The sequence below is a fragment of the Homarus americanus genome, unplaced genomic scaffold, assembly GCF_018991925.1.
Source record: "Homarus americanus isolate GMGI-L3 unplaced genomic scaffold, GMGI_Hamer_2.0 scaffold367, whole genome shotgun sequence".
In the NCBI taxonomy this organism is placed as follows: domain Eukaryota; kingdom Metazoa; phylum Arthropoda; class Malacostraca; order Decapoda; family Nephropidae; genus Homarus; species Homarus americanus.
The window spans coordinates 11,478,675-11,505,223 of NW_024743709.1; the positions used below are offsets into that span (position 1 = coordinate 11,478,675).

General features: G+C 47.0%; 1 protein-coding gene across 1 annotated transcript in view; it reads left to right on the forward strand.

Annotated features, from left to right (window-relative positions):
* LOC121877474 (43 kDa receptor-associated protein of the synapse homolog) overlaps positions 1–2,027 on the forward strand; it is an 83,583-nt gene extending 81,556 nt beyond the window's left edge. The window contains exon 6 of the mRNA XM_042383239.1: positions 1,025–2,027. Coding sequence (XP_042239173.1) covers positions 1,025–1,217 — 193 coding nt within the window. The 3' untranslated portion in view covers positions 1,218–2,027. The remainder of the gene's footprint in view (positions 1–1,024) is intronic.
* Positions 2,028–26,549: the final 24,522 nt, after the last annotated feature.

The following is a 26,549-nucleotide window of genomic DNA, read 5'->3' on the forward strand; positions in this document are numbered from 1 at the left end:
TTTTACCACCCTGATGAGCACTTTCTTGTATGGGATACAACTAGGTTCATGCCTTTTGCCCTACACATAGTCCGATCGTTCATCCAGTGTCATTAGTCCCGTGCGATCTGTACACCATCCAGATAACTAAAACCCCGTTATCCTTGGCTCGGCTCTCCCGCACTGGCACATCCTGTCAATTCAGGTGCGGCTGCTTGACTGATTTGGGGTTGGTTAAGCAGCATTTGGGACACTAAGCTGTTGCAGTATGACATGTTTTTCTTAGCTGACACTGAACCCCATGCTGGGTTGCACAGCAGTGATGGCACCAGTGTGTCCTGGTAGTGCCCGACAATCACTCCCTCACATGCACAGACCCTCTGCATGCTACCCTCACCTAGTTGGAAAAAACATAAAACCAGTAGATAAAACCAGTCATAAATAAGACAAATATATATCTGAGAGTATCAGAAATAGAAAAAATCATCTGAGCATGCTTGAAAACATACATATCGACACTAAGATCATTTAGATTGACCAACTACAAAAATAAAATCATCTTTCGATGGTCAATTTGGCAGCCATCTTGAAAAATGGCCGCCATCTTGGATTTCCAAATGGCCAATCAGGCAGATTTGACAAGTAGCCCCTAGGGTATGATCATGCCAAATTTCATGCTTGTATCACCATTTGCACGATTTTTCCATTATCGGCTCTACTATATTGTTCCACTCACAACTATCACTCCGTGCTTCTGTTCTTTCCTGCCTGTGTCACACACTTGTCATAATTATGATGGATGTCACTTTTATATTTCTCTGTTTTCCTAATAAATCTTGGTGTTTAACTAACGTATTAATTTTTCAAACTTTTTTTAGCCATATAATTATTGAACCTCAGCCTAATTTAGAAATACACTGTACAATACAGTAAAGGTATATAATAAATTCAGTATTATCCATTTCTGTGAAAAGTTCATAAAATATATTTATGTAGTATACTGCACTGTATATGGAACAAGAATAATGGTCTAGTTTACTTACAGGTGTGTCAGAGACCTGATGGCGTCCGGGGACCGCAAGAAGAAGAAGCGCATCTGTCCTGACTGTCGAAAATCGCTCAATTCCCGCTTGATGCTCATTTGTTATGATGAGCTGAAGGCTGCTTACAATGATGGCAGAACACCCACTTTTCCTCGCTACCACCCATCACCCTCTTCTGATGACCAGCCTCTCTGATACTCAACCATTAACCCGTATCATTCACTCAAAGATGATATATGTTTCTGGCTTTTCTGTTGCACATAAGGAGGGTGACAATTAAGTTGCAAAACCAACAGTACCCATTGTCAATGTCACACTGATGATGATTTGAGGTTATAGTGACGTCATGACATGTATAAGGCATAGCCAGCAGGATAAATACAGCTGGCAGTAAAATACTAATACCCACTATCAGAGAGATGGCCATATTAGTTGTTCGGAACACACTAGAATGTTGTCAGATGGTTAAATCTGAAAGATCCTTTGCATAAGGTGCTGGTAAAATGGCCAGGCTCCACATATCCAATGCAAAGGGTGGGTTTTATAATGATCATTTAGGATTTAGTGAAGGCATCAAGTTCATACATCAGGTCATCGTAGGGTGGTGACTAAAACTAAATTCTTGTAATGCGTACATGAGGTAGCATCATTGGTGATAGGTGCTGGACAAAACAACTGATGCCTTGTGCATGTGACATCGCCAGAATCAGTACAAGATCAGTGACGTTACAAGCGGTGACAGACATTAACATTGTGAGCAGCAATCAGTAAGAAGTTGGATTACATAGATTATATATATTTAACTTAGAATTGTTGCTTATTCTTAAGGTTATTTGGTGTGTATAAGTGAAAAGCCTGCTTTCCTAATTGTTATACATTTAAAAAAATGCTTTATATTTAGAGAATAAAAAAGGTAGTTCCAGCTTTTTACAGACAACACGTGATACGAAGTGACAATAAGACAGTTGAAAAATACAGTATTGTTTGTTTAAGTGGACATAAGAACTGGCAATATATATATATATATATATATATATATATATATATATATATATATATATATATATATATATATATATATATATATATATATATATATATATATATATATATATATATGTGTGTGTGTGTGTGTGTGTGTGTGTGTGTGTGTGTGTGTGTTTGCTGAAAGCATTGACAATCACAAGTGACCTCTCAAAAATATAATTAATGGTATATAGAATGGGCAAGAAAAAACAAAACAAAGAGATTTAGTGATCACATATTCTGCTCCTCAGCTTAAACATGTCCACGTGGAATGACATGAAGTCAAGTGCTTGCATTCTGATTGTTTCACACTACCCTGAAGTTCCTGCATTCTAATTGGCTGATACTATCCGGAAGTGGGTTTTCCAGTGTCCTTCCAACATGATTTTAATGATACATCACAACTACTGTATGAAATATTATTTATCAATGTATACTGTTTTTACTTCCACTTAGGCCGGAAAATACAAAAATAACAAAAACATAGCGGTGAACTTTAACTTGAATCTTACTGGTAACTTGATTTACATAGATATCAATATTGCCTCTTAATTTGATTTCCTATGAAGTCATATTGGAAAATATTATGAAATCAACAAATTAAGTTTGTTTTCTCTTCATAGCTGTAGTTGTAGCAGTGGACTATGTTATTCTTAGAATTGTATAACTCGTGGCTTAAGCCTCTGTAACTAGAGGCAATTCTAAGATTGCTGTCGAGCCATAATATTTTAGCTTCACCTTAATGATGATGCTTTTTCAGTTATTGTCAACTGTAGTAAAATTTATCTATTGTGATTGTAGAAATAAATATTAGGCATAATTATGTATTCTTGAGTGAAGTACTGAGCTGCGAGATGTTTCAGCAGTTGTCTTCCTGTGAGGAGGATTTTTTCTCTCTTAATACACATCTAACAAATATTTAGGTCTAACACTGTCAGGAAAATCATTTGTTCCTAGGGAAGAGAATATATTGTTTGAGTGTATTTATAAGGACGAAGTGTCAGTATAAAAACAATTACTGGGAGTAAACGTGTCGGATCTGTCACAAGTACTGTACATACATGTGGCAACCCATGTTCTGAAAGAGGACAGATATCAGATCTTGTCAAACAATGGCTCAATTAGCATGTATCGTAGGAAAAAAATCAACATTTTGGTGATGAATGTATTGCTTTGGCTTTTAAATATGGGAGAGCAATAATTTTGACTGCAGAAGCCATGTAGTGATATCATTATGTTTGTTAATATAGAGTCATCAGCAAGGAGACCCAGTATAAGAAATATTCCTATTTACTTATTCTTCTATTTTCTTATTCAACATAGCTAGATAGAAGAATTAATATGTAATTTGTATACAGGAAAGACTTTTCAGAACTGCCACAGTAAAACTGGACAGCAGAGTTCCTGCATTATCATCACACGATGGGAAAATATATTTTGGTAAATAGCGTTTGTGTGTTTGCTTCATCAGTCACACACTGGGCTCTCAGTTGTCATATTCGTCTGACAAGTAATCTTCGAAAATAGGTAACACACTATGCATGTGATATACAAGTGCACGCCCATAATTCATGTGTTGTAGAAAACATTAGCTGTGCACACCACAATGCAGACAGTTACATGCACGAGTGTACTGCACTATGCAGTAAAGGAATAAAATGCCCTACTGTACACAGTAAAGGTTCATCCTTAGAGTTTATATTATGCATGCACTATGGACAATCACAACATACTCCATTACAACCAGTTATTGCAAGTTTAACCACGCTCTTCGTGTGGTGCTGACATCAAGAGCAAATCTATGCATATACAAAGAATATCGTTGTGCACCCATACTATGCAAGAATTCTTAATTAAACCAATGTCGCACTGTGAACACTCACCGGTGGAACAGTTAACTAAAGTGTATAAATGTAGAACTATAATGGAACAAGGCTCTAATGAGAAATGAAATACACCCATTATATCTGCTTGTGATATTTGAAAGAGGTACAGCACTTTAATATCTTTGAAAGTTAAGAAAATTATTATTGTGTTACTTGTAAAGAGAAAATGTCCCAACATGAAGAAGTGGTGTAACATTTCTTGCAATAGATTAATAGCCTCAGTGTCTTGGTGAACGATCATTAGCTGTGGCATAATTTAAGAATGTTTTACATCGAATCCAAAGTGCCAACTGGACTCCAAATTCCTGTAAAGGAGGTTGTGGCAGCTACAATATTCTTTTAGACAGCCCAAAAACAGTGCATTAAGGATATATTTTCTAAGCTCTGTTATGTAAGATAAAACTGAATTAATCGGTGAGCCAGCTTCATTTTAGCTTGGCTGCCGATAATTTATGGATGATATTGTAAGATTGGAAATAAAGAAAATTAGAGCCTTTACGTTGTACAGAGAACAGTATAATATTTTACCAAGTTTTATAAGTATAAATGGTTGGTATGAAGCCTTGGTGATCATCCCAAAGTGCTCAAGATGCTGTGTTCAGCACTTTTATAACAGTAGCTGATTAACGTTAATATACCTCATGGTATGTATATTCCTTATCCAATGCTGATTTGTGATCATAATACGATATCAAAAATACTTTATATGCACTATCTATGTATCAGCAATACTACAACATTGAGATTACTGATGAAGAGGTAATATATACTATCTTTTGGTCCCTCTTGTTATTACTATTTCATTTTACTTAATATTAGCTCAAGTTATGTAGTTTACAGTCAGGCTTTGTTATTGTCAGCCTCTAACTGTACTTGGCCCGATCTCAAAATCTATCAACATTTGATTCGTAGTTTTGTAGAATAACTTACGGTGTCTTATTCACATATGATTTTTATTTTATGTGTCAGTAAAATAAGTCTCACGTAATAGTGTCATTTCTTTATAAATGTAAGTTGAGGTCTCGTATAACATGGTTTAACTGTACATTAGGCGCTTCGAATATATCATGGATGTTTTCTGTTTTATTCTGTAAGCATCTTGTGTATCACTACATCTCTTATGGTGAGGCAGCAATAACCTCAAGACTACTGAGCTCACAAACTCTCTACACATGACCACCAAGAGTGAAGGGACTTGTAAATGATAGTGAGGGAAATAAAGTCAGTAATGGGTGGTAGTGAGAGAAATGAAGGCAGTAGTGGGTGGTAGTGAGGGAAATGAAGGCAGTAGTGGGTGGTAGTGAGAGAAATGAAGGCAGTAGTGGGTGGTAGTGAGAGAAATGAAGGCAGTAGTGGGTGGTAGTGAGAGAAATGAAGGCAGTAGTGGGTGGTAGTGAAAGGAATGAAGGCAGTAGTGGGTGGTAGTGAGAGAAATGAAGGCAGTAGTGGGTGGTAGTGAGAGAAATGAAGGCAGTAGTGGGTGGTAGTGAGAGAAATAAAGGCAGTAGTGGGTGGTAGTGAGAGAAATGAAGGCAGTAGTGGGTGGTAGTGAGAGAAATGAAGGCAGTAGTGGGTGGTAGTGAGAGAAATGAAGGCAGTAGTGGGTGATAGTAACAGTAATAGTGGGTGACAACAACATGAGTGGTGGTAACAGTAGTGGTGGGTGGCAGCAACTGGGGTGGTGGTAATAGTAGTAGTGGGTGGCAGCAACTGGGGTGGTGGTAACAGTAGTAGTGGGTGGCAGCAACCTGGGTGGTGGTAACCTTTGCATGGATGGCAAGAACAGGGTGGTGGTAACAGTAGTAGTGGGTGGCAGCAACATCGGTGTGGTGGTAACAGTAGTAGTGGGTGCTGGTAACAGTAGTAGTGGGTGGCAGCAGCATCGGTGGTGGTAACAGCAGTAGTGGGTGGTGGTAACAGTAGTGGTGGGTGGTCAAACAGTGGTAGGTGGCAACAGAGGTGGTGTTAACAGTAGTGGTGGGTGGTGGTAACAGTAGTGGTGGGCGGCAAACAGGGGTGGTGTAACAAGTAGTAGTGGTGGTAACAGAAGTAGATGGGTGGTCGAAACAGTGGGTGGCAACAGAGGTGGTGTTAACAGTAGTGGTGGGTGGAAACAGTAGTGGTGGGCGGCGGCAACAGGGTGGTGGTAACAGTAGTGGTGGGTGGTGGTAACAGTAGTGGTGGGTGGTCGAAACAGTGGTGGGTGGCAGACAGAGGTGGTGTTAACAGTAGTGAACAGTGGTGGTGGCAGGAGCAAACAGACTGGATAAACGTGGTAACAGTAGTGTGTGGTCAGTAGCGTGAACATAGTACTGGATGAAATGGTTGTAACAAAAAGGATACAACAGGTTGGGTGGTAACAGTAGTAGTGGTAAACAAAACATGGGTTGGTAACAAGTAGTGGGTGACAACAACATGGTTGGTGGTAACAGTAGTAGTGGCAACACATGTGGACAAGGGTGACAAACAACAGTATGGATGGAACAGTAGAGTAGTGGGTGACAACAACATGGGTGGTGGGTATAGTAGACAACAAATGGTGGTGGTAACAGTAGTAGAGGGTGACAACAACATGGGTGGTGGTAACAGTAGTAGTGGGTGACAACAACATGGGTGGTGGTAACAGTAGTAGTGGGTGACAACAACATGGGTGGTGGTAACAGTAGTACTGGATGACAACAACATGGGTGGTAACAGTAGTGGTGGGTGGCAGGAGCAGGGGTGGTGGTAACAGTAGTACTGGATGACAACAACATGGGTGGTGGTAACAGTAGTAGTGGGTGACAACAACATGGGTGGTGGTAACAGTAGTAGTGGGTGACAACATGGGTGGTGGTAACAGTAGTAGGTACAACAACATGGGTGGTGGTAACAGTAGTAGGGGTGACAACAACATGGGTGTGGTAACAGTAGTAGGGGTATAACAACATGGGTGGTGGTAACAGTAGTAGTGGGTGACAACAACATGGGTGGTGGTAACAGTAGTACTGGATGACAACAACATGGGTGGTGGTACAGTAGTAGGGTGACAACAACATGGGTGGTGGTAACAGTAGTATGGATGACAACAACATGGGTGGTGGTAACAGTAGTAGTGGGTGACAACAACATGGGTGGTGGTAACAGTAGTAGAGGTGACAACAACATGGGTGGTGGCAGTAGTAGTGGTGACAACAACATGGGTGGTGGTAACAGTAGTAGTGGGTGACAACAACATGGGTGGTAACAGTAGAGGGGTGACAACAACATGGGTGGTGGTAACAGTAGTAGGGTGACAACAACATGGTTGGTGGTAACAGTAGTACTGGATGACAACAACATGGGTGGTGGTAACAGTAGTACTGATGACAACAACATGGGTGGTGGTAACAGTAGATGATGACAACATGTGGTGGTGGTAACAGTAGTAGTGGTGACAACAACATGGGTGGTGGTAACAGTAGTAGTGGGTGACAACAACATGGGTGGTGGTAACGGTAGTAGTGGGTGACAACAACATGGGTGGTAACAGTAGTACTGGGATGACAAACATGGGTGGTGGTAACAGTAGTGGTGGGTGGCAGGAACAGGTGGTGGTAACAGTAGTACTGGATGACAACAACATGGGTGGTGGAACAGTAGTGGGTGACAACAAATGGTGGTGGTAAATAGTAGTGGGTGACAAAACGGGTGGTGGTAACAGGAGTGACAACAACATGGGTGGTGGTAACAGGTAGTGGGTGGACAACAACATGGGTGGTGGTAACAGTAGTAAGACAAACAACATGGTGGTGGTAACAGTAGTAGTGGGTGACAACAACATGGGTGGTGGTAACAGTAGTAGTGGGTGACAACAACATGGGTGGTGGTACAGTAGTGGGGTGACAACAACATGGGTGGTAACAGTAGTAGGGTGACAACAACATGGGTGGTGGTAACAGTAGTAGTGGGTGACAATAACATGTGGTGGTAACAGGTAATTGATGACAACAACATGGGTGGTGGTAACAGTAGTAGTGGGTGACACAACATGGTGGTGGTAACAGTAGTACTGGATGACAACAACATGGGTGGTGGTAACAGTAGTAGAGGGTGACAAACAACATGGGTGGTGGTAACAGTAGTAGAGGTGACAACAACATGGGTGGTGGTAACAGTAGTAGTGGGTGACAACAACAGGGTGTAACAGTAGTATGGATGACAACAACATGGGTGGTGGTAACAGTAGTAGTGGGTGACAACATGGGTGGTGGCAAATATAGCAGAGGTACATGGTGGTAACAGTAGTAGTGGGTGACAACAACATGGGTGTAGGTACAGTAGTACTGGATGACAACAACATGGTGGTGGTAACAGTAGTAGTGGGTGACAACAACATGGGTGGTGGTAACAGTAGTACTGGGTGACAACAACATGGGTGTGGTACAGTAGTAGAGCATATAACATGGGTGTGGTAACAGTAGGGGTGACAACAACATGGTGGTGGTAACAGTAGTAGTGGGTGACAACATGGGTGGTGGTAAAATAGTAGTGGGTGACAACAACATGGGTGTGTAACAGTAGTAGTGGGTGACAACATGGGTGGTGGATAGCAGTAGTGGGTGACAACAACATGGTAACAGTAGAGGTGACAACAACATGGGTGGTGGTAACAGTAGTGGTGGGTGGCAGGAGCAGGGTGGTAAGTAGACTGGATGACAACAACATGGGTGGTGGTAACAGAGTAGTGGGGAACAACAACATGGGTGTGGTAAATAGTAGTGGGTGACAACAACATGGGTGGTAAGAGTACTGAGAAACAACATGTGGTACAGTAGTGGTGGGTGGCAGGACAGGTGGTGGTAACAGTAGTACTGGATGACAACAACATGGGTGGTGGTAACAGTAGTGGGTGACAACATGGGTGGTGGTAACAGTAGTACTGGATGACAACAACATGGGTGGTGGTAACAGTAGTGGTGGGCAGAACAGGTGGTGGAACAGTAGTAATGATGACAACAACATGGGTGGTGGTAACAGTAGTGATAACAACATGGTGGTGGTAACAGTAGTAGGTGACAACAACATGGGTGGTGGTGCAGAAGTAGTGGGCAACAACATGAGTGGTGGTAACAGTAGTAGTGGGTGACAACAACATGGGTGGTGGTAACAGTAGTAGGGGTGACAACAACATGGGTGGTGGTAACAGTAGTAGAGGGTGACAACAACAGGGTGGTGGTATAGTAGTAGTGGGTGACAACATGGGTGGTGGTAACAGTAGCAGGGGTGACAACAACATGGGTGGTGGTAACAGTAGTAGTGGGTGACAACAACATGGGTGGTGGTAACAGTAGTAGTGGGTGACAACAACATGGGTGGTGGTAACAGTAGTAGTGGGTGACAACAACATGGGTGGTGGTAACAGTAGTAGTGGGTGACAACAACATGGGTGGTGGTAACAGTAGTAGTGGGTGACAACAACATGGGTGGTGGTAACAGTAGTAGTGGGTGACAACAACATGGGTGGTGGTGGTAACAGACTGGCTTGGACATAATCATATCAGCACTCTCAACTAACTCACCAAGTCAGAGAGCCATGTTAACTAACTCACGTATACCTGAATGACAATGACTACTCTTCCACTAACCTGGCCCGTAGGCCCCGCCCCTCTTCTATACAAATAGCTGATTGGTTCATAAGAAATCCAAACTAAATGTGTTAACAATTGGTAAGCAGATCTGTTATTACCTAAAATAGTGTTAAATATCTGAACTATCAAAATGCAAATCATATCAAGGCAGTAGCACTTCAGAGAGGATTTTATAAAATTTTAAATATTTCTTATAAAAGGTCGATATAAATACACGCTTATATATGGGCAGTCCCGAGGGAGGTAAAACGCTCAGGGAAATCAATCAGCTATTTGTAGCTATAATGAGGGGTGGGGCTTACGGGCCAGGTAAAGGTGGAAATACTAAAATTATTATTGACCCGACTTTTGCGAGGTGACATGACCTTTGTGAGAGGTGATATGACCTTTGTGAGCTGACATGACCTTTGTGAGGTGACATGACCTTTGTGACAGGTGACGTGACTTTTGTAAGACTTGATACGACCTTTTTGAGAGCTGACATAACCTTTCTGAGCTGACATGATCTTTGTGAGGGCTGACATGACCTTTCTGACAGCTGAAATAACCTTTATGAGAAGTGAGGTAACTTGTGAGAGCTGACATGACCTTTGTGGGAGCGGATATGACTTTTGTGGGAACCAACTTGTTGTGAGAGCTGACATGACCTTTGTGAGAGGCGAGGTGACTTTTGTGAGACTTGACAGGACTTTTTGAGAGCTGACATAACCTTTCTGAGAGCTGACATGATCTTTGTAAGGGCTGACATGACCTTTCTGGGAACTGAAATGACCTTTGTGAGAGGTGAGGTGAGTTACAGAGCTGACATGATCTTTGTGAGAGGTGAGGTGACCTTTGTGAGCTGACTTGACCTTTGTGACATGAATTGTAAGTGATGGCGTGATGTTTCTGAGTAAGTACTGAGATGTCATGAGTGAATACTGACATGACTCTTATGAGCACTAAACTGACTCTGTGAGTATTGAAGTATAGAGGTGAGAAAGCCTTTAGCAGGTGTGATGGTTTATGGAAGACATTTGGGGGTGGTGTCCATATTTATAGGAATGTTATTATCAAGGATACAGGGCAGTTTATTATGAGCACAATCTGTTTATTATGTCATACATAAGGAATGTTTATCATAGACAGTCAATGTTTATTATGGAAGCAGGAATGAGACACCGCAGTACTGTACAGTCTTCATCAATAAATAAGGTGTGTGATATTATTACGTTGCAATCTGCAATTTATCACATTTATGTTGGGTTGCAACTGAAGATAGCAGTATCTACTGTTCCGAAACATAGTTCTTACTATACTGTACAGTAATCTATAACAGGTTGTGTTAAGTGAGTATAGAATGATATTGCCGTTTTACACAGATTGTATACTTTCTATGACTTTCTTTCAAATTATGCATCAACAAATGTGTTAAAAGTGTAAACAATATTGTGCTAAGCATCTGTGTATGCATAAAATATGTTAAAAGAAAAAAAAACAGTATGATGGGATATAACCTCTAGTTACAATACTATAGTCTCATTTGAACTCTAATGTAATTTTAGTTATTATGATTCCAAATACATTTTAGCAGTAGTCTTTATATCTGCTTAAGTGAGTCATTTATATGCTAGTTATGCTAGTTCTTCTGTCCCCAGGGAGGAGAAAAGATTAACAAACCTGGAGAATTCCAGTCATGCTTCACACTATGTCTCTACTGCTGAGTTTGGTGCAACTTGTTGTAGGGTCAAAATTATACTGCATAGTATATACCAGAGAAAATTTAATTAAAATCCACAACTTCTCTAATAATAATTTATAGCTTTACTAAACAAGGATTAATTATCTACTAAAATTATTTGTCTTTTATAATTTCAAGAGCTTTATAAACCATTAGAACAATTACGTCTTGGATGGTACTGTACATTGTGACAATAACTTTTGGAGAGGCAATGAAGTCCCTTATACTGTAGATTAGTACAGCGCATACAGTCTACATAATAGAGTGAGTAACATAATAAGTTGTAATCTTAATTACCTCCTTCACTGATCTCCCAATTCCAACACCAAAATTTATAAGCTTCGTCAAATGTGTATCAAAATCTCTTGTATGAAAGTTAATTGCAACGTAGAAACCATTTCTCTACGGATAGGCATGGATGGACATTACAGAACTGTATTATGATTACAGTACACTCTCCCCAAACTAGGCTAATTCATACAAGACCTTTCCTTTATAGGGAGCAGTCCCTTAATAGGAGGGTTTCCCTTACCCTTTCATGTTACAGTATATAGTACGATAAAATAATATCGTGTGATATAAATTCCACACTTTATATTTGACCATCAAAAGTGCACTGTTTAATATGGCGGGGGGTCCAGGGAAGGAGGTTAGGTAAAGTTAGGTATGTTTTTTTGGTTGGTTAGGTCAGGACCTATCAGTGTATAAAAAGAAAGTTACTCAGAATGATGAGATATATATATATATATATATATATATATATATATATATATATATATATATATATATATATATATATATATATATATATTGCATGCATTACAAAAATTTAATTAGCTGAGTGCACTTGTAAAAAATTACCGAAAGCTTTATGTCCAGAATGAAAGTTCTGTGATCTGAATTCTCAAGAAATGGTATGAAGGTCAAAAACTAAAAAAAAAAAAATTCTTAAAAAATAAAATTCTGATTTAACTGTTTCTTCTAAATGAACGCTTTCATATGTTACTAGATATAGATTTGAAACATTTGTTTTAAATTAATTTCACACATAAAACAGCATAAGACACCAAGAGTACTGCAGATGGTTCATGTTATACCCACACCTTGACCCTTGACAGGCTTTTGTAAACCCCTTGGGACAACTCCTTCGTAAAGTTTAGTTGAAGTGTGATGTGTAAATAAAAAACTGATGTTGATGGGTAAAACATGTTATTTACTTATGAACTGTATTAGCTTAAAATAAGGTTAACTGTGTACAATATTTTTATTGATGTAAAAAAAAATAATGCAAAACATCTGCCCAAATTGTGTGATCAATGAAATTTGAACGATAATTTGTTTATAAGAAGTCTTGAGGTGCTGTACTATCCACAATATTATGGTAAACTAGACAGTTTGAACTAGAATTCTTAAAGGGTCTTATGTTATTCTGTTATTTATAAAATTAATTGAAAGATCTTCTAACTGTAGTCGTAGTGAAATAATTACATCATTCTAGCCCCATCTTTATGTTCTGTATTAAATTCACATAAAAAATAAATCTTAAGAATCTTTGAGGATCTAGGCCTTGGTACATTTGCTCAACAATGCTCTGTAATGAAAAATGTCTGAGTGAAGGTGTTCGAATATACAGTATTTGTTTAGTACTATTCTTTTTAAAAGGTTGTCCAGTTGAGTGGATTGGTTAGACTCTGCTTCACCCACTGCTAGTGTGTGTGTGTGTGTGTGTGTGTCTCCAAAAAGTGAAGTGGTTTACAACTAAAAAGGAACAATGCCTGTTTCAAGATGTGTATATATATATATATATATATATATATATATATATATATATATATATATATATATATATATATATATATATATATATATATATATATACCTCGAGATATTAATGGGTTAAACCTCCCTCCCCCAAAAAAAAACATTCGTTAGGTGAATTTACGGTTCACTACTAAAAGAACATATGGGAAAAACAGGGTTTGGTTCCCAATGATAAAAATACAGGAATATCATTACTTTTACTTTTATCCTTATCGCCACTCATCGGCTCGTTAGCCGCTTGGGCAGTCGGTCACGTCTCTGTTACGCAATGTTGGCAAGTACTGGGCATGCATGAACTGGCTCCTGAATATATCTGAACCTGCTCCAGCGTTGGTCAAGTCTGGCCTTGAATGAGCTCACACTCGGTGCTGTCACAACACTCTGGCAGATTGTTCCAAGAGTTCACAATTTTCACTCCGAAAAAGTTTACCCTCACAGTTTGTTGGACTTTGGCTTCTTCAAGTAAGCTGTGATCCCATGTGAGGCGAACGTCCGCCAGCTCCAGAGTTGTACATTTGACTGAGTAGTGCCCTCTGAGATGTTTATACACTTCCATTAGGTCTCCCCTCGCTAAACAGTTGCAAGCGTTCTAATCTCTCAGGGTAGCTGCGGTTTCGTAGAGCAGGCACCAGTCTGGTGGCTCTCCTTTGGACATTTTCAATCAACTGACAGTCTCTGGAATATCTTGGGGACTAGAGAGGGTGACAGTGCTACAGGTGGGGAAGCACCTCACTCTTGAAGATAGTTTCGACCTCCATAAGACCTAATAATTTAGTTGCTTGATTCATCTTCCTCTCACAATGGCCCAAGAACTTAAGTTCATTGTCAACATACACACCCAGGTCCTTTTCAGATTCGGTCTCTATTAATGCAGTCTCTTCGTCCTTACTGTTGGTACGTCCCAGGTGCATCCTCTTATACTTCGAGACATTGAATCATAGCAGCCATTTCTAAGACCATTCTTGAAGCTCACAGAGATCTTTCTGTAGCTCTTCACAGTCTGTTTGGTTCTTAATATCCCTGAATAATTTGGCATCGTACGCAAACATTTGTATGGAGGAGTGTATAGCTTCTGGTATGTCATATATGAGACAAACAAACGACAACAGTAGGCCCAATACAATGCCCTGTGGTTACCCCCTCTTGTCACAGCAAAAGTCTTGAACACTTGACAGTATTTGTCATGTAATTACCAAAAGATCTTAGGTATATTAAGGAGAGTTTTATCCCATTTTGTGGTTCAGGCATAATATGTGATGACAAGCAGTGTTATCAGTAGATGCCAGATATTGCTAAGTGTTCAAGACTTTTGACCCCGACTGTACACAGAACGATTTCATAAAATTAGTCACCACACACACTCTTGCGGTCAAGCAGAAAGTCTCCGATCCATGCTCGGTCATTTCCCCGAATCCCGTACCCTTCCCTGTTAATTTCCAGCCTTTCATGGGGTACGCTATCGAAAGCCTTGGCAAAATCAAGTTATATATTGTCGATATTTCCGCCTTGTTCTAGAATTTGAGTCGAAACATCCAGTACCTTGAGTAATTGTGTTAAGCAGGATCGTCCCGGCATAAAACCGTGTTGGCAGTCCTTTACAAGGTTGTTTCGTAGTAGATGTTCCATCATGGCATCTGTTATGATGTTCTCTAGTACTTTACACACTATGCCGGTCAGGCTCACTGGTCTATAATAAGTGTGGAGTGACGATCGCCCCTCTTGAAAATCGAACTTACATAAGCCATTTTCCAATCCAGGCATTTTTTTTTTTACGGGGAATACCCCACCCGAGCACAGGTCATCGACCGACAACGGGGCCTGGGGGGCTAAAAAATAAGAGTAAAAATAAATTAAATATACAAAAAAAAAAGATTATATTAATCTACACCACGCATTGAACAGCTCTCTGAGCACCCTATGATGCACCATGTCAGGGCTGGGACTCTTATGAACCTTTAGCTTTGGCAATTTATTTTGTTATAACCTCTTCTGTGAGCACAATGTGGGTCAGTACTGTGTCAAACCGTCTTTCTTCAAACGCAGGAAGATTGTTCGCATTCTCTCTTGTGAACATCGAGGAAATTTTTTTCAACACCTCCGCCTTGTCCTGGTCAGAATTTGTGTAACTACCATCTTCATACCTCACGTCCGATCTCCTATTCGCATTTTTAATTTCGACTTTGTGTAGCGGTAAAAAGCCTTTGGGCTTGACATGACCTCGTTTGCAATCTGCCTCTGGAACTCTTTTTCAGCCCTTCTACACTGGTTGGTTCCTGGATCTGGCATACATCCTCCTGTCCTGCTCATCATTTGTCCTAACCCACGTCTCAAAAATCCTAAATTTTCTTCTTAACTTTCTCAACCGCCGCATGGTTCCTGTGTAACCCCAAGGGAGGACCCAAGGGGGTGTCCTGGGGGTCCGGACCCCCTCTTTTCATCAGAAACTTCCAATAGTTTTTCTTTAATTCAGTATTGTACTCGGGCATTTTTGTATCATAAATGGTATTTATCATTGACCTCAGAATATCTCCTAATATCAAGTGCACATGGCTTCAAAATGGCCTCAAAACGCCCATGATATTGGTCAGATTTAAAGAATACTAATAATAAATTACGGGGGCTAGCTGCAGTGGGCTCCTTCGCGCTCGCCATGTTCTCCTCTCTCACAACTTCTTGGACCCCCCTTTTGATATTCCTGGGTCCGCCCCTGAACCCCCCAAAACACGAAATCGGTTCACAAACAAGAACAAAACGCACCTAACTAATGAAAAATAGTATACAAATACTCTGATTTTCTACATATCACACGAAATAAAAATACTGTTTAACTTTGGTACATTACCTTATGGGAGGGCAGTCCGCTCTGTGCTCTCTCCACAAGATGCCCGTGCCAGCTGACTCCTGGCACGGGCACGTAATTAAAATTGGTATGTCTCAGAAAAAAAAGACTTCTTTAACAATTATTCCACTCAATATAAACGATGTGACTTAGAAATAAAGAAAATATAATAAAAACTATAAAACAATAAAAATGAAGAGCATGGGTGCGAATTATGAGAAATGAACGTGTAGGGTTACGTGATGTTATTGTAGCACTCAGGATGGGATTGATGGAAACTCTAGGTAGTGGTTTTCTTATATAAAATATATTATATACAAGACAGTCTGGTGCTGGAGATGGCGTGTGGTGAAAAGCTTGCTCAGAAGACACGTTCGGTGAGTAGCATGTTTTAGGAGGTATCTGTGCAGGAACTTCGTTTAGAGATGTTGCGTGTTGCTGTCCTCCAGGTTGAATGAGAACTGGACAGCGAGGAGCTTGCGAGGAGGAGGTGTTGCGTGTTCAGGAACGTAGGGTAGAATGCCTCTCAATGGAGAGACTGAGAGCTTATATACACAGCAGCCGGAAGTAAACCCGTGGGAACTCGGCGGTTGCTGGACTCCGTTGCTAGGGCAAGCGTCCAGGTGGCGACCCCCCCATGAGAAGCTCACCGGTTGCTAGGATACTGTCGCATTGGAATGCGGCTACGCTGTTGTGGGGAGAGATCACTACAATACTCCCCCTTCCATCCGGGCTGTGCAGGAGACTTGTTATCGGCAGGGTTGTATCCCCATGTGAGACATAACCGGGCGGGGTGTGGATAAGCTGGCCGCTGAGGGGAACGACTCTGTCTGGGAACATGAGATCTGTGGGAGAAGTGAGGGAGGAGTAGGTTTGTGGATAAGAGAAGGATTTACAGGCGAGGATGTGGTGCTCTCTGCAGCAGGTGCCGCAGTCCTCAGTGGCGCCGGGTGGGGTGTCTGGGTCGCGTCAGGAGCAGGGGCCACGTTGGAGAGGGGTCCATGACAGCAGGAGGGTGCAAGGCAGGCACAGTGGGTACCTGAGGAAAAGAGGGTGCCCAGAAATGCTGTGGGCGAGGTGGTGCTGCAAGGACTAATTGCCGGGCAGACTGGCGGAGGAGGTGCGGGATGAATGTGTTCAGGGCGGTGGGAAGGCTGGCGTGGGGCAGTAGCCTTGGCAAGTAAAACCGCCTGACGTAGTGTTTGTAGTAGGTCGTGACGGGCAGCAGGGTGAAGTGGTCAAGTCAGAAGTATTGCGTGTGATCTCTTGATAGTGGCGGAGGTTATGGCGCCTACCCGTCTCCGTCGATGTCGCTTTGCCGTGTGGTTGCAAGGGGCCTCACAGCGTCTAGCATTAGCACCAAAACGTTGATGGTACCAACAGGGGGTAGATACACTGAGCTGGGGGCTGGGGGCGGCGTCTGAGGCAGGACTGGTGCATTGGGGTCGGTAGGACGTGGTGAGTGAGCTAGGAACAGGTCCGGCAGCAGGCATGGAGGAGCAGAACTGTTAAATGGTGTCCATCCTGCAGTTCAAAGTTTGCAACAGGTCCCTGATGTCTTGTGAGGTATTGCTCGGCGGGGTGGACTCGGCTTACAAGTTCGGAGGTAAGTACTGGTGTGGTCATTGGGTTGTCCGCGACCGCCAGGCGCAGCCGCGCAGCTTGAATATTCTGTCGCGGTTGCGTAAGTTCAGGTGTCGTCGAGTAATCTACTGCGGACAGGATGGTACGTATTGTGTGGGGAGCTTTTATGAGTGAAGCTGGCGCAGGATAGAGTCGGGAAGTCTGTCTGTGCCGGGAGTTCAGCCTACACATCTCCTCAGAGGAGATCCCGGAGTTGAGTTTCAAGGGGTAGAAGATAGGTTCTGCAGGAGACTGGGCGGGTCCGTTGGTAATGCGTTTTAAGGCATCCCGCAGGGTGGCGTGTTGTTCTCTCTGGAGGGTTGGAAATAGTCAGTGATACTTGCATGGTGACTTCGTAGGCAAGGGCAGGCCGGGCGCCGTACTTTTGCGCGTCAGTAGCTTGCAGGCCGATGAGGATTGCTTCCACATGAACTAACCAGTCCTCGATGTTGTGATTGAAAGTTGGTAGAGAGATCCGTCCGTCCATTCTTGCGGAAGCGTGTCACACGGTCGTGAGATGGTGTCGTCGTGGAGTAGTGGGGTAGCACGTGGTGCTGGTAAGGCGGTTGGCCTAGGCTGGCAGCAGGCAGGACGATCTTCTCAGCTCCAGGAGTAAGGCAGCAGAAAGGAGTGTGGTGTTCACTGCTCCAGGGTCCAATTGTAGGTTTACATGAGATGTTTCTCTTCCATCCTGTGTGAGTGCAAATCTCCGGGGGTCACCATTTGTAGGGTTTCGTGAATTTATGTTGTCTAGCACTCAGGATGGGATTGATGGAAACTCTAGGTGGTGGTTTTCTTATATAAAATATATTATATACAAGACAGTCTGGTGCTGGAAATGCCGTGTGGTGAGAAGTTGCTCAGAAGACACGTTCAGTGAGTAGCGTGTTTTAGGAGGTATCTGTGCAGGAGCTTCGTTAGAGATGTTGCGTGTTGCTGTCCTCCAGGTTGAATGTGAGCTGGACAGCGAGGAGCTTGCGAGGAGGAGGTGTTGCGTGTTCAGGAACGTAGGGTAGAATGCCTCTCAATGGGAGACTGAGAGCTTATATACACAGCAGCCGGAAGTAAAGCGTGGGAACTCGCCGGTTGCTGGACTCCGTTGCTAGGGCAAGCGTCGTGAGAAGCTCACCGGCATTGGAATGCAGCTACGCTGTTGTAGGGGAGAGATCCACTACAAACGTGTGTTGGTTGGCTACCTTCGACTCACCAGCCTAGCCGTGGCGGATAGAAACTATAAAAGTTGTTGAAAAATCATTACAATTCTCTTATGCGGCTAATAAAAAAATTAAATATAATATAAAACTATAAAATAAGAAATTGAAGAGCATGAGTGTATGTGTGAGAAGTGAAAATGTGGAGGCGGTTATAGCCAAGGCCTTGCTTATAACTATATCGCTCTTGCCAACAGCTGCCTCGTATATTATTACTTGAAATGAAACTATAAGAGTTGTGGAAAGCCATTACAATACTCTAACGTGGCTTAGAAAAAAAATGTAATGTTAAACTTTAAATAAGGAAAATGAAGAGCATTCAGTATACGTATAGGTAGTAAATGTGTTGAGGCGGTGCTATAAGTGAGTTCCATGACGTCACGGCATAGACACCCTCTGCGGTGGCCGTCACACGTCTGTGAGTCAGATGGATGACATTCATATTGATATTCTGAACTGTGTCACAGGCTGGATGCATGTGGAAGAACTTATTATTCGTCCATAAAATAATATATACTGTACCAGTAACTGAGAAAAGTAAATATACCGATAATAATAAATAAAATAAAATAAATTGAGTTGCCATTCAGCAGAGAGAAAAGCAGTGAGGGTCCTCCAACCCTCAGTGCTTGCTTCTCCACACACAGTGAATAATTCCTTTATGTTTTGACCTGCTGATAAAACCAATATAATATATATATATATATATATATATATATATATATATATATATATATATATATATATACACACATACATATATATATATATATATATATATATATATATATATATATATATATATATATATATATATATATATATATATATATATATATATATATACTAAAATACTGACTCTGCACCCTCTCCTTCATGTTTGGACCTTACGATAATTATTTTTAAATTTATGTTTGCACATTCTGTATGAAGATTGAGTGTGTGAATGTAACACAGTAAGATAAAAATTATGTATATCTCCCAAAAATACGACAAAAATAACAATAACCAACTCAGGCAGCCATTAACGGCTCACCACCCACACACCCCAACACCACCCACACACCACCCACCCACCACCCACACCACAACCACCCACACCAACCCTCCATACAGCCCACCACCACCCCACACCCCACCACCACCACCCACATACCCCACCACCCCACACCCCACCACCCCACACACCCAAACATCACCCACACCCCAACAACACCCACACACCAACCCACCCCACCCACCATCAGACACACACCCCACCACCACCCACACACAAAACACCACCCACACACCCAATAACCACCCACAAACCCACACCCCAACACCAACACACCACCACACACACCCAAACATCACCCACCCCACCACCACCCCTCACACACACCACCACCACCCACACACACCCCAACAACATCCCCTCCAACCACCACCCACACACCATCAGACACACCCACCACCACCCACACAAAACACCACCCACACACCCACCATCCCCACACCACCCACACACCAAAACACCACCCCACACCATCCCCCACACCCCACTATCCCACACACCATACCACCCACACACCCAACACCATCCACACACAATAACCACCCACAAACCACACACCCAACACAACCAACACCACCATTATCCACACCCCAACACCCACACACCCCATCACCACACACCCCAACACCACCCACACTCCCACCACCACCCAAACACCCACACCCACCCACACCCCAACCCACCCACACCCCAACACCACCCACACACCCTACCACCATCCACACACCCCACCCACACACCACACACACCCCACCACAAAACACCCACACACCCCAAGACCACCCACATACCCACACCAACCACTGCCCATCACCCCTAACACCACCCACACACCCCAAACCACCCACCACTTCCCACACCCCAACACATACCCACACCCCAACACCACACAGACCCCCACATCCCACCCCAACACCACACACACCACCCCACACCCCCACCCACACCCCCACACCCCTAACCACCCACACCCCCACCCCACACCCCCACCACCACACACACCCCAACACCACCCACACACACCCCCACACCCACCCACCCCACACACCCCCAAACCACCCCACACACCACCCACCCCCACATACCCAACATCCCACACACCAACACCACCACACACCCCAAACCACCCGAACACCACCACCACCCACACACCCCAACACCATCACCACCACCACACCCCACACACCCCACCACCACCCCACACCCCCACACATCCCAACACTACCCACACACACTACTCCCACCCCAACACCCCACCCCCTACCACCCACACACCCCACACACATCCCAACACTACCCACCCCAACACCACCCCACCCACCACCACCACCCACCACCCCACCCCAACACCATCCCCAACACCACCCACACACCCCACCCCCACCACCACCCCACCCCCACACATCCCACCTACCCCCACCCCAACACCGCCACACACCCCAAACCACACCACCACCCACTCACACACCCCCCCCCACCACCCCACACCTCAACACCACCCACACCCCCACCACCACCCCCCACACCCCACCACAAAACACCCCCACCACACCCACCACCACCAACACCCCACACCCACACCCCACCACCACAAAACACCCCCCACACACCCACCCCACACACCACCACCCACCCCATCACCCACCCACACACACCACAAACCACACACCCCCACCCACCCACACACACAACACCACCACACACCCACCCACACACCCCCAACACCACCCCAGCACCACACACACACACACCATACCCCCACCACCACCCACACACTATACCACCACACCCCAATACCACCAACACACCCCAATACCACCCCACACCACCCACATACACACACACACACACACACACACCCCACACCCCCAATACCAACACACCCCAATACCACCCCACACACCCCCAAACCACCCCACCCATATACCCACACACCCCCACCATCATCACACCCCACCCAACCCCAACACCACCCACACACCCCAACACCACCACACACCGTCACCACCACCACCCACACCCCCAACACCATCCACACCCTAACACCACCCACACACCACCCCACTGCCACCACACCCCAACACCATCACCTCTGCCACCACACGGGGTGTGGTGGTAGTAGTGTAGATGCTGGTGGTGAAGGGTGGGGTTAAGTAGTGGTGATTTGATTTGCTTGCAGCAGCTACTTTAATGCACCCACACTCATCCGTGAGCGGTAGCCAAAAGGATTACAGAGTAGGGTTTACAAAGGGTCTATAATTAACCCCCGTGGTCAGGATATTATGGCACTGAAAGTTACACAGTATTTCATTTTACATTATGTGTTTAGTTCTATACATAAAGGGTAACTTATTCACAAATGCGTGAGAACAGGCGTGTGAGGCAGTATGTCTGGCCTCACACTTTGTTATTCACATTTACGTGGGAGGTATTCAAGCACATTGGCTGGTGGTGGTGGTGGTGGTGGTGGTAGTGTGAGGTACTGGTGCGTGTTGTGAGGTAGTGGTGGCTGGTGGTGGGTGGTGTGGTGGTGGTGGCTGAGATGAGGTGTGGTGGTGGTGGGTGGAGTGGTGGTGGTGGCTGTGGTGGTGGTGGTGTGAAGATAGTGGTGGCTGGTGGTGGTGGTGTGGTAGTGAGTGGTGGGTGGTGGGTGGTGGTGGTGGTGGCTGGTGGTGGTGGTGTGGTGTGGCTGGTGCTGTTGTGGTGGTGTTGCAGTGTGGGTGGTGTGAGGTAGTGGTGGCTGGTGGTGGTGTGAGGTAGTGGTGCGTGTGGGTGTGTGGTGAGTGGTGGCACGTGGTGGTGGGTGGGGTGAGAGTGGTGCCTGGTGGTGGGTGGTGTGGTGGTGGTGGCTGTGGTGGTGGGTGGTGTGGTGGTGGTGGCTGGTGTGGTGGGTGGTGTGGTGTGGTGGCTGGTGTGGTGGGTGTGGAGTAGTGGTGGCTGGTGGTGGGTGGTGTGTGGGTGAGTGGTGGCTGGTGAAATGGTGGGTGTGTGGTGGTGGTGCAGTGGTGGGTGGTGTGAAGTGGTGGCTGGTGGTGGTGGGTGGTGTGGTGGTGGTGGGTGGTGTGGATGGTGGTGGCTGGTGGGTGGTGTGAGTGGTGTGGTGTGGTGGTGGGTGGGTGTGGTGGCTGGTGGGTGTGGGTGTGGTGGGTGTGGTGGCAGTGGTGGTGGCTGGTGGTGGGTGGTGTGAGGTAGTGGTGGCTGGTGGGGTGGTGTGGTGGTGGTGGCTGGTGAGGTGGGTGTAGAGGTGGTGGTGGCAGTGGTGGGTGGTGTGGATGGTGGTGGCTGGTGGTGGTGGGTGGTGTGTGGTGGTGCCTGGTGGTGGGTGGTGTGAGGATGGTGGTGGCTGGTGGTGGGTGGTGTGGTGGTGGCTGGTGGTGGTGGGTGTGTGGTGAGTGGTGCCTGGTGGTGGGTGGTGTGGATAGTGGTGGCTGGTGGTGGTGGTGTGAAGGTGGTGGTGGCTGGTGGTGGTGGGTGGTGTGGTGGGTGCCTGGTGGTGGTGGTGTGATGAGTGGTGGTTGTGGTGTGGTGAGACGGTGTGGTGGTGGTGCTGGTGGTGGGTGTGTGAATGGTGGTGGCTGGTGGTGGGTGGTGTGGTGGTGGTGGCGCAGTGTGGTGGGTGGTGTGAGTGGTGGTGGTGTGGGTGGTGTGAGGTGGTGGTGGCTGGTGGTGGTGGGTGGTGTGGTGTGGTGGCTGGTGAGTGGTGGGTGGAGTGGTGTGGTGGCAGTGGTGGTGGGTGGGGTGACAGTGGTGGCTGGTGGGTGGTGGGTGGGGTGTGGTAGTGGTGGCTGGTGGTGGTGGTGTGAGGTGGTGGTGGTGTTGGGTGGGGGTGAGGTGGTGGTGGCTGGGTGGTGAGGTGGTGGGAGTGTGGTGGTGGTGGCGAGTGGTGGTGGGTGGGGTGGTGGTGGTGGCTGGTGAGGTGGTGGTGGGGGTGGGGTGGAAGGTGGTGGCTGGTGTGGTGTGTGGTGGTGGTGGCTGGTGGTGGTGGGTGGAGGAGTGGTGGTGGCTGTGGTGGTGGTGGTGGTGGTGTGGGGGTGGTGGTGTGGCTGGTGGTGGTGGGTGGGTTGGGGTGGTGGTGGCTGGTGTGGTGGGTGGGGTTGGGGTGGTGGGCTGGGGTGGTGGTTGGTGTGAGGTGCTGGTGCGTGTTGTGGGGTAGTGGTGGTTGGTGGTGGGTGGTGAGGGGTGGTGGTGGCTGGTGGTGGGTGGTGTGAGTGGTGGCTGGTGGTGGTGGGTGGGGTGAGGTGGTGGTGGCTGGTGGTGGTGGGTGGGGTGAGATGGTGGGTGGCTTGTGGTGGGTGGTGTGGGGTGAGTGGTGGCTGGTGGTGGTGGGTGGGGTGGTGTGGTGGCTGGTGGTGTGGTGGGTGGTGTGTGTGTGGGGTGGTGGTGGCTGGTGGTGGTGGGTGGGGTGGGGAGTGGTGGTGGCTGGTGGTGGTGGGTGGGGTGGGGTGGTGGTGGCTGGTGGTGGGTGGTGTGGTGCTGGTTGCGTGTTGTGGGGTGAGTGGTGCCTGGTGGTGGGTGGTGTGAGGTGCTGGTGCGTGTTGTGAGGTGAGTGGTGGCTGGTGGTGGTGGTGGGTGGGGGTGAGGTGAGTGGTGGCTGGTGGTGGGTGGTGTGAGGTGTACTGGTCGTGTGTGGGAGTAGTGGTGGCTGGTGGTGGTGGGTGGGGTGAGGTAGTGGTGGCTGGTGGTGGTGGGTGGGGTGGGGGTAGTGGTGGGTGGTGTGGGGTAGTGGTGGCTGGTGGTGGTGGGTGGGGTGAGGTGGTGGTGGCTGGTGGTGGTGGGTGGTGTGGGGTGGTGGTGGCTGGTGGTGGTGGGGGGGGTGAGGGTGGTGGTGGCTGGTGGTGGTGGGTGGGAGTGGGTTGGTGGTGGCGGCTGTGGTGGTGGTGGGTGGGGTTGAGGTAGTGGTGGCTGGTGGTGGGTGGTGTGGTACTGGTGCGTGTTGTGGGGTAGTGGTGCCTGGTGGTGGGTGGTGTGAGGTACTGGCGGTGTTGTGAGGTAGTGGTGCCTGTGGTGGTGGGTGGTGTGGGGTGGTGGTGGCTGGTGGTGGTGGGTGGGGTGGGGGTGGTGGTGTGGCTGTGGTGGTGGTGGTGGTGAGTGTGGGGTGAGTGGTGGCTGGTGGTGGGTGGTGTGGGGGTGGTGGTGGCTGGTGGTGGGGTGGGGTGTGGGGAGGTGGTGGTGGCTGGTGGGGTGGGGTGGTGTGAGGTGGTGGTGGCTGGTGGTGGGTGGGTGTGAGTAGTGGTGGCTGGTGGTGGGTGGTGTGAGGTACTGGTGCGTGTTGTGAGGGTAGTGGTGGCTGGTGGTGGTGGGTGGTGTGGGGTAGTGGTGGCTGGTGGTGGGTGGTGTGTGGGGGTAGTGGTGGCTGGTGGTGGTGGGTGGTGTGTAGGGTGATGGTGGCTGGTGGTGGGTGGTGTGAGGTGGTGGTGGCTGGTGGTGGTGGGTGTGAGGTGGTGGTGGCTGGTGGTGGTGGTGTGAGGTGGTGGTGGGTGGTGGGTGGTGTGGGGGTGGTGGTGGCTGGTGGTGGTGGTGTGAGGTGGTGGTGGCTGGTGGTGGGTGGTGTGAGGTAGTGGTGGCTGGTGGTGGTGGGTGGTGTGAGGTGGTGGTGGCTGGTGGTGTGGGAGTGGTGGTGGCTGGTGGTGGTGTGTGTGTGAGGTAGTGGTGGCTGGTGGTGGTGGGTGGTGTGGGGTAGTGGTGGTGGTGGGTGGTGTGGGGTGGTGGTGGCTGGTGGTGGTGGGTGGTGAGGTGGTGGTGGCTGGTGGTGGGTGGTGTGGGGTGGTGGTGGCTGGTGGTGTGAGGTGGTGGTGGCTGGTGGTGGTGGGTGTGGGGTAGTGGTGGCTGGTGGTGGGTGGTGTGGGGTGGTGGTGGCTGGTGGTGGTGGGTGGAGGTGGTGGTGGCTGGTGGTGGTGGTGTGGTAGTGGTGGCTGGTGGTGGGTGGTGTGGGTGGTGGTGGCTGGTGGTGGGTGGTGTGGGGTGGTGGTGGTGGCTGGTGGTGGGTGGTGTGGGGTGGTGGTGGCTGGTGGTGGGTGGTGTGGTGGTGTGGTGGCTGGTGGTGGGTGGTGTGGGGGTGGTGGTGGCTGGTGGTGGTGGTGGTGGTGTGAGGTGGTGGTGGCTGGTGGTGGTGGTGGGTGTGTGAGGTGGTGGTGGCTGGTGGTGGTGGTGGGTGGTGTGGGGGTGGTGGTGGCTGGTGGTGGTGGTGGGTGGTGTGAGGTGGTGGTGGCTGGTGGTGTGGGTAGTGGTGGCTGGTGGTGGGTGGTGTTGTGTGTGGGGTGGTGGTGGCTGGTGGTGGTGGTGGGTGGTGTGTGGGGTGGTGTGGTGGCTGGTGGTGTGGGGTGGTGTGGCTGGTGGTGGGTGGTGTTGTGAGGTGGTGGTGGCTGGTGGTGGGTGGTGTTGTGTGAGGTGGTGGTGGCTGGTGGTGGGTGGTGTTGTGAGGTGGTGGTGGCTGGTGGTGGGTGGTGTGTGAGGTAGTGGTGGCTGGTGGTGGGTGGTGTTGTGAGGTGGTGGTGGCTGGTGGTGGGTGGTGTTGTGGGGTAGTGGTGGCTGGTGGTGGGTGGTGTTGTGAGGTAGTGGTGGCTGGTGGTGGGTGGTGTTGTGGGGTGGTGGTGGCTGGTGGTGGGTGGTGTTGTGAGGTAGTGGTGGCTGGTGGTGGGTGGTGTTGTGGGGTGGTGGTGGCTGGTGGTGGGTGGTGTTGTGGGGTGGTGGTGGCTGGTGGTGGGTGGTGTTGTGGTGGTGGTGGCTGGTGGTGGG